The sequence below is a fragment of the Mustela nivalis genome, assembly GCF_964662115.1.
Source record: "Mustela nivalis genome assembly, chromosome: 3".
Classification (NCBI taxonomy): domain Eukaryota; kingdom Metazoa; phylum Chordata; class Mammalia; order Carnivora; family Mustelidae; genus Mustela; species Mustela nivalis.
Genome location: NC_139022.1, coordinates 16,887,408 through 16,909,709, shown reverse-complemented (window position 1 = coordinate 16,909,709; position 22,302 = coordinate 16,887,408). Strand labels below are relative to the sequence as shown.

General features: G+C 42.4%; 1 protein-coding gene across 1 annotated transcript; it reads right to left on the bottom strand.

The window, feature by feature from the left end:
• Positions 1 to 14,681: 14,681 nt before the first annotated feature.
• LOC309861586 (conserved oligomeric Golgi complex subunit 2-like) lies at positions 14,682 to 20,215 on the bottom strand. Its single transcript, XM_082724622.1, has 4 exons — positions 20,153 to 20,215; positions 18,932 to 18,994; positions 16,621 to 16,701; positions 14,682 to 14,767 (listed from the first exon to the last, which is right to left on the bottom strand). The coding sequence occupies exons 1-4, from the start codon at positions 20,207 to 20,209 to the stop codon at positions 14,735 to 14,737; spliced, it is 234 nt and encodes a 77-aa protein (XP_082580748.1). The 5' UTR covers positions 20,210 to 20,215; the 3' UTR covers positions 14,682 to 14,734.
• Positions 20,216 to 22,302: the final 2,087 nt, after the last annotated feature.

Below are 22,302 nucleotides of genomic sequence, written 5' to 3'. Positions count from 1 at the left end.
GCAGACACTTAACTGACTGAGCCACCCAGGCACCCCCTGGCTCCAACTTCCAAAGATGGTGTATGAGATACCTTTGGTGGGAAGGAATGAAGATCAGCAACTGTCCTTGATTCTGCTTCTCAGAAAGGCATTGTGATGTGGTGCCCAGGACTTTGGAGACAGACACATGCTTGGTGCCCTCCGGCTCTGCCGCAAAAGCAACACCTTCCAGAGGGCAGCTGCAGGCACCGGGTGGCGTCACACAGGGTCAGACCCGGGAGGCACTCAGCCACGTACCCATTCCACCATCCTGCTGGGTTTGGAAGAGCGCTATCTAAGTCCATGCTGCCTAAGGACCATCCAGAGTGACATGTCCCATGGGGCATGCCGGCATTCCTTTACCCCTTCAGGTTATTGGCAGCAAGGCTGGAAATTTTTTTAATTGCCTGGGAAAATGATAGCAAACAGCTCGAAAAAGGAGTTTCAGAACGCAGACTTCATACTATGTTTTGAGTACATTTCATTCATTTGGCAGGTACTGACAGGGTGCTTAAGTGCCAGGTGCTGCTGCATTAGAAACAGACTTGAGAAGTTAACAGGAGGGGGCTCCAGCCCTCAACCAGCACAAAGTTGATCAATGATGCATGTGACAGACAGAGCACTGTGACGGGGAGTACTAGGTGCTGTCATAAGAAGGGTATGCCTGGAGTTAAAGGAATACTCAGGGGGAGCCAGCACCAACACTCGGGGAGAGCTGTGGGAAATATGATGGATGCAGATGGCTCCAGGGGAAACCAGAGAACTGCTCAGATCCCTGCTTCTTAACAGCTCCAAGTGCCCGCCGCTTCAGAGTGGGGGCTGGGCGAGCAGGGAGCTGGGGTGGGCACAGCGATGCCTAAGTTCCGACCTCAAGCCCCTGCGCTATTTCACCTGTCCCTTTAGGAGTACAATGACATAGGATGTCACCAACGGAGGATCTACCCCTGCATCCTGGTACTGGGAAAGCACGCGAGGGCTGCGGAGCTGAAAGCAAGAGTTGGTAGTTCCAGTAGTGTGTGCAGGGTTTTAAAAAACTATATACCGGAAAATATCCGGTCTTATTTGCATGTGTTTGTATCATGCACAATTTTTAACTGCAATCCTCCTTTTACCTTCTTCCCTGTTGTTAAGACTCTCCTCTCCTCACCGCTGCCTTTGTCCCTATAATACCTGTTGACAGCCTGGTGCTCATCTATGAGCTCATTCGCCTCTATCCACGCACGCATGGGGCTCTGTCACTGTTTAACAAATATGGGCTCATTTTATCTACCTCTTGATCTAGTGCTTCCCAGTTAATAATCCCTCCTGCATAGCGTCCTTCTGTTTTTATCTTCATTTTTATAAAGAATGGCTGCTCACCTTTTATCAGGTGCCTTTATTTTTTTATCAAATGCATTTATTGCTATGGTCTTAAGAGTTTTTTCACAGTTAATTTAGTGATGAGGTAAATCTTATTGATTTTCTGGTCTTGAGCTCCCTTTATTTTCCTGGAATGAATCCAAGTTGGTCTCAGGATATAGTCCTTTGATAGATGCCTGACTTCTGTTATTTGCTAACATTAGTTCAGTTTCTGTTAACTAATCTGTCCTAAGCCAGATTTGTTAATAGCTTCCCCGTTCCTCCCTCTCAGGTTTGGGTATTAAAATTGTGCTCAGCTTCATCAAGTGAATTGACTTATTATTGTTTAATTGCCTGTTGCCATTTAACAGTAGAATGACAGTTATCCAGCTGCAAACCTGTCTGATCTTGGAACTCATCTTCTTAATTTTCCATTCTTGAATCATTTGGATGATTTTGTTTTCCTAGGAAATCATCGTTTCTTCTAGGTTATCAAATTGATTAGTATAAAGTGCCTTGCAGTTTAGTGATTCTTTTATATTATGCATTTGCTTTTATATCTCTGTTCCCAATCCTTATCTGTTTTGCAACTCTCTCCCTCTCTCTGTCCCCTCCTCCCTGAAACCCCCCTTTCCCCATTCCTCTTCCCTCTCCCCACCTCTTCCCACACCCCATCTTCCCCCTCTCTTATCCTTAATAGGGCATGTGAAGTTTTTTTTATTATTATTTCATTAGTCTTTCATAGAAACAACTTTGAGTTTATTTGCCCCTGAAATTTTTTTTAGTTTAAAAATTTATCTTTATTATAACTACTTCCTTTCTTTGGATTGAGCTGCCCTTTTCTGATGGGTTTAAATGAGTACTTTCTTTTATTTAAAAAAATGTTTGAAATTGAAGACATTTGACACTAAAGTCTCCTTAGAGTATAACTTCTGGTGTCTTCTGTAAGTTTTGGTATGAAATTGTCTCCTTTCCATTGCTTTCAAGATTTTCTTCAGTCGTCTTATGATTTCTTCTTTGACTGAAGACTGTATTTCTTAACTTTTATGTAGTTTCAATTTTTTGTTACCAGGTTATCTAATTCTGATTCTACCGGATTGTGATCAAAGAACTGTTCTTTAAATCTTTAATTTGGAAGGCTTGTAAAGGTTTCCTTTGTTGCCTAGTATGCAATTAATCTTTACAAATATGGCTTTCCTTAGGTGTAAGAAAGAAATGTTTTCCGAGGGAAATAAGGATGTCTATTTTCTTTTTTTTTTTTAAAGATTTTATCTATTTATTTGACAGACAGAGATCACAAGTAGGCAGAGAGGCAGGCAGAGAGTGAGAGAGAGGAGAAAGCAGGCTCCCCGCGGAGCAGAGAGACCGATGTGGGGCTCGATCCTAGGACCCTGGGATCATGACCTGAGCCGAAGGCAGAGGCTTTAACCCACTGAGCCACCCAGGCGCCCCAGGATGTCTATTTTCTGTGTGTCCTTGTTTTTCCCTCCTTCTAGTAGATACTCCCTTTTGAAAAGCTAAAATTTTACCTTGTTATTGCATTTTTAGAGTCTTCAGGTATTATGTTGTTAGATGTATACCTGCTTATACCTTTTACATCTTCTTTCCAAACACTGCCTTTAAAAATGTCCCTCTTCATCTTAGTACCTATAATTTTAGACCCAACTTGTCTGCGATAAATTTTGCCATTCCGGCTTTCTCTTTTGCATGGTATCTCCTCACCTGATACATTCTCAATCCCTTTTGCATTTTAAGTATGTTTCTTGAACAGCGTGGATCTGTAACCTCCTGATAGGCGCTTTAATAGAAAAAGTCAGTCTGTACACATTTAAATTAATGATAAATAGTTATAATTTTATTCCTCCCATCTTATTTTGTTTTTATTTTCCCCATTTTTGATGTTTTTAATCAAGTTCATTCTTTTTGTACTTGATAAATAGAGAAGTTCTTTGCATTTTTCGATGACAGCTTAATTGAGATATAATTCACAGACCATACCACTCACCATCTAATGTGGACAATTTAATGGCTTTCACTATATTTAACTATACTATACTGAACTACCTACACATTTTCATCATCCTCAAAAGAAAACTTTAGCCATCACCACCAGTCTTAGGCAACCGCTCATCTACTTTCGGTCTCTGTAGATTTAGCTATTCTGGAAATTCCATATAAATCAAATTATGCAATACGTGGTCTTCTGTGACTGACTTCTCTCAATCAGCAGAATGTTTTCAAGGCTCCTCTGTGTCGTGGCACATATCAACATTCTATTCCTTTTCAAGGCTGAATAATATTCCACAGGCTGGATGGATCACATTTTATTTATCTCTTCATCAGTTGATGAACATCAGGGTTGTTCTCACCTTTTCGCTATTACGAATAAACCCTAAACCTTCATGCACAAGTTTTTGTGTGGGCATAGTTTTTTTCTTGGCTCTATACACAGGAGTGATATTGGTGTGTCATATGGCAACTCTGTGTTCTGCATTTTGAGGAGCTACTAAACCATTTCTAATGTGGCTGCGCCATTTTCCAAGCCCACCAGCAATTTACAGGTTCCAGCTCTTCACATCCTTCCAACACCTGCTTTTGGGGTTTTTGATAGTAGCCATCCACGTGGGTGGGAGGTGTTATCTCACCATGGTTTTGATTTGCATTTCCCGAATGATTAGTGATGTTGAGCATATTTTCACGTGCTTATTGTCCCATATATTTTATATATACCTTATATGTATCTTTAAATATATATTATATATTTCATATTTTATTTATATTTAAATACATATTTAAGAATGTAAATATATTTACATAAATATGTTTATATAAATATATGATCATGTAAAATATATTTATATATACATTTATATATTAATGTATACATTTGAATATTAGAGAAATGTATATTCAAGTTCTTTGCTCATTTTTTAAGAGATTTTATTTATTTATTTGAGAGAGATTTATTGAGAGAGATCACAAGCAGGCAGAGAGGCAGGCAGAGAGAGAGGAAGAAGCAGGCTCCCTGCTGAGCAGAAAGCACGGGGCTCGATCCCAGGACTCTGAGTTCAAGACCTGAGCGGAAGGCAGCAGCTTAACCCGCTGAGCCACCCAGGCGCCCCTCTTTGCTCATTTCTTAACTTGGTTGTCTTTTTATTTGAGTTGTAAGAATTCTTCACACAGTCTGAATGCATGTTCCTTATATATGACCTGCAAATATTTTCTCCCATTTAGTGGCTTGTCTTTTGACTTTGTCAATGGGGTCCTTGGAAGCACAAAACTGGAATATTTTGGTTGAGTCCCATTTATTTGTTTATTATTTTTTTTAAGTTGCTTGTACTTTGGTGTTTGGCTGAGGAGCCGTTGTTAGATTCAAGACCATTAACATTTACCTTTGTGTTTTCTTCTGAAAACTTTATCATTTTACTTTATTTTTATTTTTTAAAAGATTTTATTTATTTGAGAAAGAGACAATGAGAGAGAGCATGAGCGAGGAGAAGGTCAGAGGGGAGAGGCAAGCTCTGTGGAGCTTGGAGCCTGATGCAGGACTCAATCCGGGAACTCTGGGATCATGACCTGAGCAGAAGGCAGCCGTCCAACCAACTGAGCTACCGAGGCATCCCGAACTTTATCATTTTAATGCTTACACTTATGTCTTTGATGCATTTGGGGTTATTTTCTCTGTATGGTGTGAGGCAGGACTCCTGTTTCATTATTTGCATGTGGCTGCTTGGGAGTAAAATACTGTTCTTACCCCCATTGAATTGTTTGGCAGTCTTGTCAAACATTAGTTGACTGTAATTTATTTTCCTTTTTTTTTTTCCCCATTGAGGCATTTCACGTGCCATGTATATTATATTTCTAGGGAAAAGGAATCCCAGGATTTTCCCTCCTGCCTGGATTCTTCCTTCTTCATGGTGCATGATGCCAGAAGAATTTTTCCATGCAGTGAAACCAAACTGAGGGGATGGAAATCTTCTGCCACTTTTCTAGATCTTTCAGTTATACAAGTCTAGGGCTGGTCATGCCACACTTGTTTAACTTGCCCGTGAGGTTCACAGCAGTTTTCCCAGCTCTGTGGTCATCAATAATTTCAAATTTGCCAATGTACTCATGCTTCGTCATCACAGTGAGGAAACGGGACGATGACTTTGGTGCAGAGCCTCCTAAGAGCCTGGCCTTCGCCCCCCCTTTCAGCAGTGTTAATGTTCTTGAGGGCATCTGTGGGACATTTGTTCACACTGTTACTGCGGCACGGAAAGATGGCAGAAAAAGCTTTTTTCCCTTTTATTAATATTTGGTCTTGTTCTCCTTCCCTTTCTCATAACCAAATGCGTATTTCCCCTTCGTCATTTGAAAACTGCATACTGTTCTCCAGCTGTTTTCCCCAGACGAAACCTTGTGTATCAAGAATCCTTATTTCACGGTTATTATACACAATCTTAAAGATTTATGACTGTCCGCTTATTTTACACATGCATACACACGAAGCACTAAATACGGACTTTATCTGAATGGCTAAATGTTGGCCAAGACAGAAGCCAGTTGTAGTGGGAACTGATAGGATAAAGATATAGTCTGAAGTTTTGTTCTTTAAAAAAAGCCTTCATGGGGCACCTGGGTGGCTCAGTGGGTTAAGCCGCTACCTTCGGCTCAGGTCATGATCTCAGGGTCCTGGGATCAAGTCCCATGTCGGGCTCTCTGCTCAGCGGGGAGCCTGCTTCCTCCTCTCTCTCTCTCTCTGCCTGCCTCTCTGCCTACTTGTGATCTCTCTGTCAAATAAATAGGTAAAATCTTTAAAAAAAAAAAAAAAAAAAGCCTTCATGGGGCGCCTGGGTGGCTCAGTGGGCTAAAGCCTATTGCCTTCAGCCCAGGTCATGATCCCAGGGTCCTGGGATCAAGTCCTGCATCGGATTCTCTGTTCAGTGGGGAGCCTGCTTCCCCCTCTCTGCCTGCCTCTCTGCATACTTGTGACCTCTGTCTTTCAAATAAATAAAATCTTTAAAAAAAAAAGGCCTTCATATTTTATTAAAAATTTTAGGTGTCCGAATTCAAAAGGTTAACAGTATAGTACAATAATAATAATAATAATAATATATCATCTAATAATAAAATAATAATAATTTCTCCTGCATAGTCACTGCTGAACACTAGTAAAATGAGATGTTTCTTTTCTTTTCTTTTTTAAAGATTTTATTTATTTTATTTATTTGACAGACAGAGATTACAAGTAGGCAGAGAGGCAGGCAGAGAGAAAAGGAGGGAAGTGGGCTCCCCGCTGAGCAAAGAGCCCGACGTGGGGCTCGATCCCAGCCAAAGGCAGAAGCTTAAACCACCCAGGCGCCCCGAGATGTTTATTTTCATTTGGGATTATGGAGGGGCAAGGTGTTTTTGGCTCTCCTGCTGAAGTAGGGACTCAGTCAGTATGGTCTCCCCCTTTTTCCCTAATAGTAGCTCTGGAAGATGAAGACGTCCCTCCATCTCCCAGACATGAGGGTTTGACCAGGACATGGGATGGTATAAGCTCATTGACATAGTCTCATGAACTAAGCCCTGGTTTATTGGTCACAGTCGTTCTCCAAGTATTTTCAGGAATAAACTTCAGGTGTTGCCCTTACTCTAATTTTTCTTTCTGAGATTTCTGACTGCAATCGCTACTTCCTGCAGTCACTCAAGGAGAAACGAGGCATGTGGCAGCGCAACAGTGTGTTTTTCTTTCAAGATGACAGAATCACTCTTGATTTCTGTACGCATCTCGGATTTTCATATATGAACATGGATTTTGGTGTCTACCCTGAGGAGATAATACATATGGTGTGAGCTACACATGTATTCTCATGACACGTCACCTGGGTTACCCAGAACTTTCTGGGCCCGGCAGAAAGGCAGAAACCCAGGTGAATTCCTCATTGTTCCAGCAGGCTGTCAGCCCTCAAAGGCCTTCTGGATGTGTTTGTGCATCACAGTGTCTGCTATGTAAGATACAGAAAGAGCACAGTAGTTCAGGGGGGAAATATTTAGGAACACATTTTCCAGGAGGAACCAGGATTCAGTTTGGGTGACTCTTGACCATTTTTCATCTTCTGACGACTGAAAGTGGTAGTTAATCTACAGTCATGGTTTTTTTTTTTTTTTAAAGATTTTATTTATTTATTTGACAGACAGAGATCACGAGTAGGCAGAGAGGCAGGCAGAGATAGAGAGAGGAGGAAGCAGGCTCCCTGCTGAGCAGAGAGCCCGATGCGGGACTCGATCCCAGGACCCTGAGATCATGACCTGAGCCGAAGGCAGTGGCTTAACCCACTGAGCCACCCAGGCGCCCTACAGTCATGGTTTTAACATGCATTTCGAATGTAATGTGAGTTTCTATCAACATAAAACTATAAGAACTGTCTTCCTAAAGGGCATTCATGTAAGGCCCGTTATTTTCCAGCTTGATTAATGAAAACAAAATTTTTCTGTAATGCTTTCTTCCTACTCTGTATTAGTTTTCAGGACTGGATTGAAAGTGATTTATTGTGGATAGGGTTATACCTGCTCGTGGAATTTTTTTCTGTTCCTGGGTTTTTAAAGGTGGCAGAGTTGACTTTCTGATTTTAATTCATCTTCACTAGATGAAGAATTCACAAATAGGACTTTTTCTTGAAATAACCATAGCCTGGGGGCGCTTGGGTGGCTCAGGCCATGATCTCAGGGTCCTGGGATTGAGTCCCACATCGGGCTCCCTGCTCAGTGGGGAGCCTGCTTCACTCTTTGCCTCCCCCTCTGCTTATGCTTTCTCTAATAAGTAAATAAATAAATAACCTAAAAAAAAAGAAGTTGTATTTGACTGGAGCTTCATGTGGAGTGACAGATCAACAGAAAGACAACAGAAAGACAAAGACAGGAAGCAATGAAGGAAAACACAGAGGCGCACAGTATAGACAGATGTTCCTCGGCTTATGACGGCCTCGGCTTCTAATAAACCCATTGTTCAGCTGGAAATCTCTTTAGTTGAAAATGCATGGAAAACACCTAAGCGACTGAACATCAGAGCTTAGCCCCGCCAAACTTAAATGTCTTGAGAACACTTACAGTATTGCACAGTTGGGCAAAATCCTCTAACACAAAGCCTATTTCACAATAAAGTGTCTGGTATCTCATGTAACTTACTGAACACTGCACTGAAAGCCAGAACAGGACGGTTCAAGTGTGTTGGTTGCTGACCCTCGTGATCACGTGGTTTGCCTGGGGGCTGTGCTCGCTGCCCCTGCCCAGCATTACAAAAGAGGACCCTACTGTAGATCTCCAGCCTGGAAAAAGATCCAAACTAAATGCATATCACTTCTGCACTATTATAAAAAGCCAAAATAACCATAAACTGAACCAAGGTGAAGTCAGGGATCTTCTGTACCAGGTTTGTTAGGGAAGGTCAAGTGCTCCTGTCTGGCCAGGAACCATAGTGGTATGGGGGAAAGTTCCACAGTAGAAAGTTCTACAGCGGAGAAACACTAGGACTCAAGCACCAACGGTCACAGGTTACACCAGGAAGACTGGATGCTCTTTTGTGGGCGATGAGAAGCCACGAGCGACTCAGGAAGGCTGAAGAGCTCTGGGCAGGTGGGACAGCTGAGGGCTGCAATGAAGAGGGACAGGTGGAGCTGGGAGACCAGGTGGGGAGAGCCTGCTACCCTCGAACAAAAGGCAACAAAGGTCTGGACTGGGATGACGGAGATGGTGGAAGGTAATGGGATATTCATGAAACAGAACTGGAAAGCCATGGAAATGAAATAAGAGAGGGAGGGAAAACCGTTCATGACTTTAATTGCCATCAGTATAAAACATGTTGAATTAAAATGAATTGGTATTTCTAGACCGATGATGACATCACAATAATGGAAGGAAACCAATTTTGATTTTGAGCCTGGTTAAGGAGACAGTATAGACAAGAGAAAAGCAGAGGCTCTGGAGTCACACAAATGTCACCATTGAGATTCATCCCCACTCTTCATTCCCTTCCCTGTAAACCCAGGCAAGTGACACCTGCCTCACAGCACTGGTAACAAATAGGGAAGAGCACACGTTCCCACGTTCCCAGGTCAGACAGGACAGCCAGGGATCAGCGGCACATGAGGAGGTGACAGGTGGTCACTAAACTGAGCTCAGGTGCATACACAGCATTTTACGTCACCTTGAGATGGCTCCTCTTGTGACCTCTTGAAGAAGGTGGCAGTGGTGAGGAACAAACTCCAGGAGCTTATTAGCATACATGATCTTCAGGCCGTCTGGATGAGACTCAACGATCTGCTCTACAATCACCTAGCAGAAGGAAGAGCGTTTTATTTTTATTTATTTATTTGTTTGTTTGTTTGTGTTTTTGTTTGTTTTTAAAGCACCTAAAAGAGAAGTATGAACTATACACTACAGAGAAAAGAATCGTGTAAACCTTAAAAATGCACTTCGTCCTTCCTCCTCCCCACTCAGTATGCTTTCTAAACAGGAGGTAAGTAACAATGGCATAAAAATCTAGGTCCCGGGATTTGGGAATACTACTCCAACCCTAGGGGACACAGAGGCTGAGGGACAGAGACTGGCCTGAAGCTAAAACATCACACACACTCATCTGCTTCCCTTCTGAGCTTAAAAGCAAAATACTGTATCTGCAGACAACAGCTCTGTATCATCTTCACCCTGGTCTTATCCTCTACCGTCTCCAGAACAGGGAAAGGGCTGAGATGGAAAGTGATGGAAGAAAACACATCTTATTTTGCTTTAGTATTTAATTTTTTTTGGTGAGGCTGAGTTGCAGGAGGTGAATGACAAGCATACAAACTTAAAATGCAAACGTGGCCACAGTTCATTTAATGACACGGAAACGTAAAGTACTTCCCTAATTTAGCATATTAGATTCAGTTCAATGAAAAGGGCATAAATTAAATAACTAAAATATTTTCATTTAGTGACAAAGAATAATGTGATCTTTTTCACCCCCACAGAGAGAGCTATGAACTATAATAGGATACATACAAAGAACTGACAGATCATTTACTTTTAGTAGTCTTAATGAAGCTGAGAAGATTACTGAAATTAATCCTTCAATTTCACTTCTATCACTGGGATACTGTCTCGTTTTAAAACTGGAAGCCTTTCATCCTGAAATCATGGTGGGTAGCTTTATACTTACCAGACAGAAAGAACACTCGCACTGGCAGGTGACTGGAAGAAAGCCCTCAAATGCTGAGACTGGATTCATGACTTCTGTCAGCTTGAACTAGATGAAACCGACGCTCTCTAAGTTGGAAGCTGCTGATTGCTGGCGGCCTCACATGGTGCAGCCCATACTCCGGCCGCTCAGAGGCAGGATACACTGACTCCCTGTATTTTACTGTATCCTTATAGGTCAAGAACACTGGGTAACCAAGTTCTGGACTTAAGGTACTACCCCGCTAACTCGCCCTTCAAAGCCCTTTATCTTTGAATATTCCCTCCCTCCCACCTTCCTAGCCTGGCAAACTCCCCCATGGTCTTCAAGACTTAGGCCACATCAATTCTGCGAATACGCTTCCCCTCACAGACTTTCCCTGCACACAGAGCTGTCTTCCAGCTCCTCCAGTGGGCACGGGCGCCTTGGTGGGGTCACGCTTTTCGGCAACTTCATTAACGTATAACTTATGGAAATGGAAATTGACCTGAAAATGTTCTGATCCGTACCTTCTTCCTAGGCAAGTCCCTCACCCCTACTAAATTAAGATGATCCCTGAGTTATGGCATCACTGGAAGAGACCAGAGCGCATGCCTGATTCCTGCCATGCTGATGGGCACCAAGCGGGACCAACCTTTTCTTACAACCAGAAGAGCAGGAACTAAGAGCATCTTCAAGGAAGAGCCCTGAGCTCTCTCGCACCCAGTCAAGAAACGAAGCCAGATTAGATGCTCTGTGTTTGTGGAATGAGGTGCATGGGGGCACAAACCTCATCCATGTATGGTTTCACCAGTACTTGACCGACTAACGCCTCTGCATCCCGTGTCTTGTCAATTGTAGCGTAAGTCTGGAGGCAGTGCCATATGATGTCCACATTGGAAGTCTGAAGCCCTTCTAGCAGCAGGCCTCCCAGGGACTGCTGCAGCATGGCCGTAATGTGGGCTATACACTGCAAGAACAGAGAGACCAGGAAAGAAGGTCCAGGTACCACAGTTTCTAAAAGCTCAAATATATGTGTATAATTTATATACATATGTGTTATATATATAAAGCGAGCCTCTAATTCTACCAGAATATATGTAAGATTAAAATCCCAACATTTCCTAGAGAATAACAATGAATCTCTTCTCCCCATGATTGCTTTCTTTCTTTTTTTTTTAAAGGTTTTTATTTATTTATTTGTCGAGAGAGAGCACAAGCACACAAGGAGACACAGGCAGAAAGAGAAGCAGGCTTCCTGCCAAGCAAGGAGCCCAAGGTGGGACTCAATCCCAGGACCCTGGGATCATGACCTAAGCCAGAGGCAGTGGCTTAACTGACTGAGCCACTGAGGTGTCCCCTCCCTATGATTTCTTTGAAAGTAAGTTGGCTTCATCAAAGTGAAGTTTAGACAATTACGGAATGACAAAAAGTTATTTGCCTCTTAAGCTACGGAGTAAATCTGACAAACGTGCATTTAAACCCAGTCAAGGGCTTTGGATAAATGAACTCTGACTACATCATATGATGTGTCAAGTTACATGAAATTCAGAATTAATTTTACTTGCATAGTTTGGAGACTACGCTTGTGTCTTTACACAAAATCTATCTAGTGTGACATAATGGAAGCAGGGTCCCAAGCAGGAGACACTGAAAAAAAAAAAAATTCAAAGCTAGCTTCAAAATCCTGTAGAGTAGCAATTATGAGGGGCAATGCTAAGTCAAACCAAAATCATTCAGGAAATTCGCAAACAGCAAATTGAAAATCGAAACCAACACTTGCTGGTCTTACTTTGTCCAGAAGAGGCATGCCTTTGCTCTGAACAGCATGAAAGTGTAACTGGTTAAATTCTGTGGCAATTCTCTCCAAAATCTGTCTAGTCCAGAGAGGGCTAGTAGAGACAATTAGAGAAATGTAATTCCCAAAGTTAAAAACCTGCCACCCCCACCGCCCCACATGCCTTACAGCGCTCAGGCACCTGCACCTGAACGCCATCAATTTTTATGACAAACTGTCTGTGCAGCAGGCCCCAGTGCAAGGGGTGAGGAGCGGGGAGGTTGTAGAAGCCACTGACGCAGCCTGGCCCAGGCCACAGGGCCCAGGCAAGGGGATGGAGCTATTTTAGGTCAGTGTGGGTACAACTGCATGATTCCTCCACGTTCCTCGGGCTCTCCCATTCGTGCCCTTCTTCTCCCTTCTTCTCCCATTCTCTAACCCCCTCCTCTCTCTTGCCCTGTCCTACCGTTCATACCCGAAGCCCCCTCTTCTTCTCTGCCTGCCTCATTCTCCCTCCCAAGTACCTCCCCAGTACCAACTACTGCTGTCTCCTCAATCAGCTAAAACTGACCGCCTAGCAGCAACCTGGGAAATCGCTCAGAGCAGCGGACTCCAAGTTTAAATTTACCCAATGGCAGAAAGAGCAAGCTCGGTGCTCCGGGAGCTGGTGAGAAATCACTCACAGTGCATCTGCCATCAAGTGGACTGGATACACTTCCCTCTTGCCCCCCACATTAGAAAGCGTCAACCCCATTCAAAAGGAAGTCGAACAGTGAAAGAAAAAAAAAACACACAACAAAGGCCCCAAAGCCCCTGCTGGGCTCTATGAGGCATCCCACATCTGAGGATAGGCAGTCAGGTAGTGAGGAAACACACTGTAAGAAAACCCAAAATCTCTGGAGACCTGCAATGGTGTGCCCCGTCCCAGAGCATCAGAACTGGTGTGGAGGGAAGGCAAGCGCTTGGCAGGAACAGTGCCGAAGCCTAATCCCAACCTCTACTGACTGATCCCATGCGCATTTCCTATTTATCCTTTTCTCGGCATTTCTGTGCCTGGCAGAGCATGATGGATTTACTGTGCGCTGACGCTGCTCTGGCTTTCCTGACTCTAGAGCTCAGAGCTGCTCTTCTGGAGAAAAAAGTCCTCCAAGGTAATTCTGAGCAAGAAAGCGCACAATGTCTGTTTATCAAGGACAGTGTTGCAAAGGGACAGGATTGTAGACACAGAGCTCACTGAGGTGTTTCTATCCGATGAGCACAGCAGCAACAGCAAAGACGGGAAGAACACTGGAGGGCCAGTTCCCCAAGGGCCGAACGTGGACATGGCTGGAGGGGCTGCAGGCACTGCCAAGGGCCGCAGTGAAGCAGAGCCACTGGAGACACACGGGCTGCAGAAGGGCCGTGTGCAGACTGTCTGCTAAGTGTGGACGAACGGGGCAGAAGCACGAGTGCAACAGGCTAGAGACACAAGCACAGTGGAGGCTGACCACTTAGTTGAATGCCTTGATGTGAAAGGGGACAGAGACGTAGGACCAGAGAATCGCTTCCTTTGGGATGTGTCCGTTCTTAATCTCCATCATGAGACATGTGGAGCATATGGTCTCTCAAGTTCCTTCCAAATCTAAAACCTTAATTCCTAAAATTTAGAAACCTAACTCCGCCTGCAAGGGGAGGGACTGTTAGCGTCACACAACAGAGCACTCAGGGCACCAGGCGACCTTGACGCAGGCAGCCCAGCTGGTATGTGTAGGACCAGCCCCGGCTACTCCCACTGCACCACTGTGCGTCTCACAGTGCTGACAGGACCTAACTACTCATTTTCTGAGTCACTCATCTACCCTGGCTGATTAAAAATTCACACCAGGAAGGGAACAAGACAATCACAGTATAACAAAGAGAGCCATCATCTTTTTTCCTATTTCATAAGTTTTTCCTTTCCTGTTTGTAAATTTCAACTGGATATGTCCTATACTGTTTCATAATAATATAATGCTGGTGCAAAATACATCAATGGTAATACTCTGGGCATGTCTAGGAAAAAAAATGAGATGGAGAAAAACCAAGATGAATGGTAGATATGCCTTAAAGATCAACCGGACTTTGCTAGTCCTCAGGGAAGGTGATTCCAAATATACTTTTACACTGCAAGCATAATGACGTGTTGGAACTGTGGTCTATAACCAAAGCGTTTATAGGAACGTGTTATAGATTTCACCATTTCATGCTCTCCACTCTCTTGGAGCTACATTCTAGCCACAAACCTGGATTTTCTTCTTGTTCAGAAATGAATTCTAACTAAGCCATCCCCGCCTAATTAGATTGAATGTGAAGTATTAATTTATGTGCTACTTAGTTAAAAAAAATGCTTACCTGCTTGCTTCTAGTGCAGAGGTTTCTTTCGAACTTTGTGAATTTAAGATTTTTTCAATCTTTTCCACTGATCAAATAACTTGTATAAGCCTCAACACACACATCTATAAAAATAAAAATTAAGCAAACAAAAAACGTCACCATCTTTACTCTTAATCATCTTTATTTCCCATGCTAAATGCAGGAAAATATAAGACCAAAAGTTAGCTTCAAATATATAGGGCATGCTATATTTTGAATATTTCTATGAAACTCAGAATTCTCAAGAATGCAAATCTTAGTTCTAGAATAAGCATACTTCCATATTCTATTGCAAGTTTATAGAGGAAAAAAAAAAACCCTAGACTTTGCTTTCTCATATTCTATACTCTTATTTCTTTTTTTTTCCCATCCTGAATCTTTCTATGGGCATTTCTTTCCTATTTTTTTAAAAAAGATTTGTTTATTTGAGAGAGAGAGAGACTGCATGTGCGCGTGCAGGGGAGGGCAGAGGGAGAGAGAGAATCTCGAGCAGACATCCTGCTGAGCACAGAGCTCAATGCGGGGCTCAATCTCATGATCCTGAGATCATGACCTGAGCCAAAATCAAGAGTCGGACGTTTAACCAACTGAGCCACCAGGCGCCCCTCCATTTGTTTTCTTATGGCCCTTTATTCATGTTTTAACTTTGGCTTCTGATTGTACTGGCCCTCTCAGTTTACATGTGCATATACCTATATGCCCAAGCACCAAATCATTAAAGACCTTTTACACTACAAATATTATCAAAGAGGTTGAGGGACATTATGAAAACTCTCATCCTTAAAGAACAAAAAAATACAAAGTCATCCATTCAATAAATAATAATAATAATGAACACCCCTGGGAGCTCGATATTCATTCTGACGGGGGGTGGGGGGGGCACGAGAAAATAAAGCAAGAAATACACCCTGCTCTCACAAAGCTTACTGTTTTGTCTGGAAGCGCACGACAAGCATTCTTTGGACAAAAGCTGTGAGGAGATCCAGAGGCGAATTAAACAGAAGCCTGTCCCTCAAACAGGCTTCTCCCCACTGAGATTTTAACAAATATGCTAATAATACACATAGAAAACATTGTACAGAGCAGCAGGCGAGAGTCAGAAGCCCAGACACCCAATGCCCGCTGGTGCCCCTACATCGTTATGATCATGAATGATATCGGGGACACTTGGAACTGGAGATAGCACTAAGGGGCACACTCCCGGGGTGAGCCCTCAGATGTACAGAGCCGTTGCCTGTCTCACACACCTGAAACTAAGCCAACACCGCATGCTAACTACGGGAATTGAAAAAATTAAAGTGAACACCAGAACATAAAGAACACAGGATCAGAAAATAACAGCAAACCTACGGCAGAATCCTGAGTTTGCTTTGGAAAGCCCACTTCTCCCCTAGTCTCTAATATAGGCCTATTTTCTTTACAGGGCCACTGACAATTTATACAGTCGTTAACTGTCAAGCGCTGCACCGACAACAGTTATCACTGTTTCTTGTTCTGGAAAAAGTGGGTGACTTGAGATCGTGTGGGTACCTCTGAAATTCTGTCTTCTTATTTCAGGTAGATAACGTGACATAATGCATAAAATGCACATGCGTGAGAGCTTTGAAAAAAAGCTAAATTTAAAAAAAAAAAGAAAAAAGCTGAATAGTGCTGACAAGTTCACGGAGACAAGAGGAGAGGGCTTCAACTGGCATGCAGCATAAGAAATCTACTGGAGGGGGCGCCTGAGTGGCTCAGTGGGTTAAGCCACTGCCTTCGGCTCAGGTCATGGTCTCAGGGTCCTGGGATCGAGTCCCACATCAAGCTCTCTGCTCAGCGGAGAGCCTGTTTCCCTCTCTCTCTCTCTCTGCCTGCCTCTCCATCTACTTGTGATTTCTCTCTGTCAAATAAATAAATAAAATCTTTAAAAAAAAAAAAGAAATCTACTGGAGGGTACCTTTTTCTTCCTTATGTCCTCTTGTTTACACATTCGTTCATCTACTGCCCGAATTCCTTCACTGACTGATGACCTGAGACTCTTTAAAAGAATAATAAAGAAAATGTATTACAGACATTGTTTTGTCACATTATCAATTTCCTACATCTCATTCAATTCCACAGAAATTAATACCTGTGCACCTGTACTATGCAGATATTGACCAAAAAAAAAAAAAAAAAAAAAACATGATATACCAGATACAGTTACTGTTGAGGGGACTCATGACCTGGGGGCATAATGACACGAAGGCAGGGTCGCATGGCCAAAAGAAGAATGACATATACAGTGAAAGTTATGGGGATGAGGGGGCTTAGAATGGAGAACAGATAATATGAAGCAAAGTACAGGAGAGTCTGGAAATGCGACGGGGCTCGAATCGGACTCTGAAAGCCATGTGTACACAGCTGCCGAGGTGGGGAGGGGATGGGGAGCAGATGTAAGTGCACACACACTCAGGGACAGGGTCAGACAGGCACACAGCCATGTGCACTGCAGGCTTCCTTCTGGAGAGAAGCAGAAATAGGAATGGAGGGCCAACTTCACTGAGATGAAGTCTTTAGATTCTGCATATTTTGGAGAACGAAAGAATGTCAAAGCACTGATGCATGATGATGAAATGTGGGTATGGAAATACCAGGAATCAAGAATGAAGAACAGAAGACCAGAAAAAGGCAGAGCACAGAGGTAGAGAAACATGTCCAGAAGCTAATGAATAAAGAGATAATTAGGAATTAGGGCCAAAACAAAGGTTAAAAGAAACAACTAGAATGAAGTAGGCATATCACAAAAATTCCACAGGAAGGTGAATTAATTCACTCCATCAACATTATGAAACACCTCCTGGACGTCAGTATTGTGGCAGCCTACAGGGATGCAATGAAGACAGATATAGTCGTATCCCTCAGTGGTCTGAGAATCTCACAGAACAGCTTCAGAGTTGGGACCAGAAAAGCAGGTCAGGCCTGTGGCTGAGCAGGACCAAAGTGGCCATAAAAACAGGCCATGGAAAAGGGAGGGGATACGGTGATGGCAGGGGGTGAGGCGGGACAGGAGCCTGTGTGAGTAGAGCAAATCTGCCTCCAGGGAGGGGGTTCGAGAGAAGAGTGGGAGGCCAAAGGAAGGCTAGGCTTGGGAAACAACACCACTATGAGGCCCTGGGAGGAAGAGGCACACCAAGGAGGCAGTGGGAGAGCCCCACAGCGGCTGGTGTGGAATCCAACAGCGGACCATGAAAATTCCTTCCATTCCAAGGAAAAGTATCTTTAACAAGATTTTGTAAAATTCAAATGAGACATAAACCATGGAAAGTATTGGCTACCTCAAGGCACAACTCAAGATTTTTACCTGTTTCACAAACTCTTTCCTGCCTGCCCCTCCCCTAGGCTTCTCAGTACTGATATTTCCATCACTCCGCATTTTTCTTGGTTCTAATCATGTACTGTGTCTTCCCTTAAATTATGTTCTCCTTATATTCTCTCTAGGATGCAGGCACTGTCTTAGGGGAGGGACGTAAGAGGCCACTCAAGCTAGAGGAGACACACAAGGAAGGATGGTGTCGTTTATGACAAGTTTACGACAGGGCATCAAAATGGACAGAGGCCGTAAGTCAGGGCACCAGACACAGACGGGGGGGGGGGCGGGAGGGGAGACAGGGCAGCACAGTTTTCTGTAAGAAGTGATGCCACAACTGCCCCTCCACTGTTCACCCAGGTGGAGTTCCTATTCCCAATGGCTTAGAGGTGGGGAGTCCCATTCCCACAACAGAGATTTTTCTGAGAGAACATGCAAATGTAACATTTATTAAGTATTACATTTTATTTATATTATCCTTCAGTTCCATTAGGGATTACACAGTTTTTGTAGATCAGCCCAGGAACCTAACCACACGTAGATTACGTGGGGTGGGGGGGGATATTTACAAGATTACAAACTGTTAAAATACAAGTCATTCGTAAGTTAGAAACCACTTACATATGACCAAAGTGGCATTAATAAGTTGAATTTGGAAATATGCTTCCTCTCCCCTGACATTTTAAGGTTGTCTACTCTGAGAATATGTCTTCTTCAAATCGAACATGTTTTTTTAGGTTTTTAGCATATGCAAAAACAAAATCATTTACAACTCTTCTGAAGGTGAATATTATAATCATGAACCATTAAAATACAACCACCAGTACCACCAAACTAACAGATGAAAAGAATTCTTAGAGAAAAGCCAACGAGGACAACAGGCATCACAGCAGACTGTTTTCATTAATTGGGGACTTACCAGAACTTCTCGTAACTGTCCCAAAGGCACAGAAAGTTGATTGAGGGCTTTGTCCATGCCAACCTAAAGGCAAAACCAGGTTGGCACAAACACATCACGATAAGGAGTAATAGTGACGTATCTATTTAACGATCAAAGCAGTACCAGATTTAAGTTATTTTTTTGGCACAACTGTATTTTGCTACATAACTAGCTAAACAACAGAAGTGTTATTTGGGCATTAATGTTGTTCATAGAATATGAAAAAAATCTGTTGAAATACATGAAACTATAAAAATAAGGGAAGTCAGGAGAAACGAAAGCTTCCTTAAGAACAATTTGCCTTTAGATGACATTTTAAATGAATGTGAAAAATTTTCACAGAAGGTGAACAGTTCTCTGTCTGTAATTGATGATACTCAGCCAGCTGATGTGAAAGTCTGACGGGCTATGTCTCTCTTAAACATTATTATAAGCCTTGAGAAAAATAGAAATTAAACAGAAGTAAAATTTTCTAGGTTTTTAATCCTATTGGGATATTTATCTTAGTGGTATATTTCCCAAAAGCAAATGTGCATCATTAATTTTAATGCTTCTTGAAATTCCCATGGAGCTGCAACTTTCTGTGCTTCTCTGGACAAACAGATTTAAAACAAAATGAAGCATCAACAAGGAGACTTTTCTGCCAAGTAACAAAATTCAACATTTCTAAATGGCTTTTACAAACAATTGATAAGCTCACTGCAAATCATTCTTATATTTTTATAAAACCAAACTTTTTAAATATCAATATTGGCCAATGTTCCCTCAACCTAGCTCTGGCTAACAGATATACCTGGGAGTAAATTAAACATTGTAAGAGTGGTGGACATTTGCTCCTACAAATTAGTCTAAATCAAGGAAGACTTCAGGGTAATCACTTAGCAACTAATAAAACAACCTCTTGGGTATTATTATCCTTTACTTTTCACTGTTGACTAATGAATTTGAAACAATCAAACTAGAGCAACCTTAAATGAATAAAAACTAAAACAAAAAAATGTATTCCAAAAAGTTTAGTTCTTTTATTAATGAAATTGGTAATTTCTTCAAGTTTCTGGTGGGGTTGGTGGGGTAATCAACTGAAAGGTTTCTAAAAACTCTGCCCTTTTAATAAATATGAAGGAGAGAGAAAGTGTGTGTGTGTGTGTGTGTGTGTGTGTGTGTGTGTGTGTGTGTAGGACTTGTGAATTTCAGGTTTACCAAGTTTGTGGAAAGGTTGACAAAATCTGCATAATCCTTGTTGATGATCTCGACCATGGCTATTTTAAGAAGTTTATAGTAGTTCCAGATCTCCTCTTAGTTCCTCCAGCTGGACACGCTTCCTACAGTCAGACACAAAGTGATCGACGTCGAAATCTTCCTGAAAATCAAACCAGAAAGAAAAAATGATTGCACTGATACCACATTTTACATAGAAAAATAAGATCAGAGAAAGAATAAGAGGCTGTATTACTGCAGGGGAACACACACAGGACATCAGGGGGTCTGCTCACTTCCTAAGATTATGGGAAAGGGGGCCCCTCACCAAGACCATTCTCTCCTGTTGCCTAACTCTACAGGCATTTTATTTCTTTTAATTATACATTTCAAAGAGGCTCTTCTCAAAATAGAAACAGCTTTTTCTTCTTAATTTTAACACAGCGATTCACATCCTTCCAGACTTTGTTTTGGTCTCTTTACTTTTTTTTTTTTTAAGATTTTATTTATTTGAGAGAGAGAGACAGAGAGAACAAGTGGGAGGAGGGGCAGAGGGAGAAGCTGTCTCTCTGCTGAGCTGGGAGCCTGATGCCAGGGTTCATTCCAAGACCCTGAAATCAAGATCTCAACCGAAGGCAGACGCTTAACTGACTGAGCCACCCAGGTGCCATAGTCTTTCTCTTTAAAATATAAATTACTTTTGGGGTGCCTGGCTGGTTCAGTGGTTATGGGTTCAAGCCCACATTGGGCTTTCTGCTCAGCAGGGAGCCTGCTTCCCTGTCTCTCTCTCTGCCTGCCTCTCTGCCTAATTGTGATCTCTGTCTAATAAATAAATAATTTTAAAAAAAAACAAAATATCAATTACTTTTTAAAGAAACTGTCATATAATGGACACATGTTAGTTTCAGGCGTACAACATGAAAATTCCATATTTTTATCTGTTGTGAAATGATCACCCTAAGACTAGTTAAAATCCATCACCAAACATACACATTTTTTTCTTGTGCTAAGAACTATTAAGCTTTAGCAACTTTAAATATATAATAATATACGGCACCTGGGTAGCTCAGTGAGTTAAGGCCTCTGCCTTCGGCTCAGGTCATGATTCCAGGGACCTTGGATCGAGCCCCACATCAGGTCTCTCCTCAGCAGGGAGCCTGTTTCCTCCTCTCTCTCTGCCTGCCTCTCTTCCTACTTGTGATCTCTGTCAAATAAATAAATAAAATCTTAAAAAAAAAATATATATATATATAATATACTATGCAGCCATCAAAAGAAATGAAATCTTGCCATGTGCAATGACGTGGATGGAACTAGAGGGTATGCTGAGTGAAATAATCAGAGAAAGACAATTATCATACAATCTCCCTGATATGAGGAATTTGAGAGGCAAAGTGGGGGGTGTGGGGGTAGGGAAGGAAAAATGAAACAAGATTGGATTCGGAGGGGGGCACCTGGGTAGCTCAGTGGGTTAAAGCCTCTGCCTTCAGCTCAGGTCATGATCACAGGGTCCTGGAATCGAGGCCACATCGGGCTCTCTGCTCAACGGGGATCCTGCTTCCTCCTCTCTCTCTGCCTACCTCTCTGCCTACTTTTGATTTCTGTCTGTCCAATAAATAAATTAAATCTTAAAAAAAAAATATTGGATTGGGAGGGAGACAAACCATAAGAGACTCTTAATCTCACAAAACAAACTGAGGGTTGCTGGGGGGAGGGGTGCAGGGAGAGGGTTGTGGGGTTGTGGACATTGGGGAAGGTATGTACTACGGTGAGTGCTGGGAAGTGTGTAAGCCTGACAATTCACAGACCTGTAACCCTGGGGCTAATAATACATATTTCTAATAAAAAATAATAAAATTAATATACAATAATACACAGTATTATTTACTACAGTCACTATGATGTACATTACATCCCCAAGGCTTATCTTATTAACTGGAAGTTTATACCACTGGACCCCTTCATCTTTTTCCTCTACAACCTCGCCTCTGGCAACCACCAATCTGTTCTCTATGACTTCATTTTGTTTTGTTTTTTAGATTCCACATGTGAGGGAGATCATACAGTATTTCTCTTTCTCTGTCTGACTTATTTCACTCAGCACAATATCCTCAAGGTCCATCCATGTTGTTGCAAATGGCAAGACTTCCTTC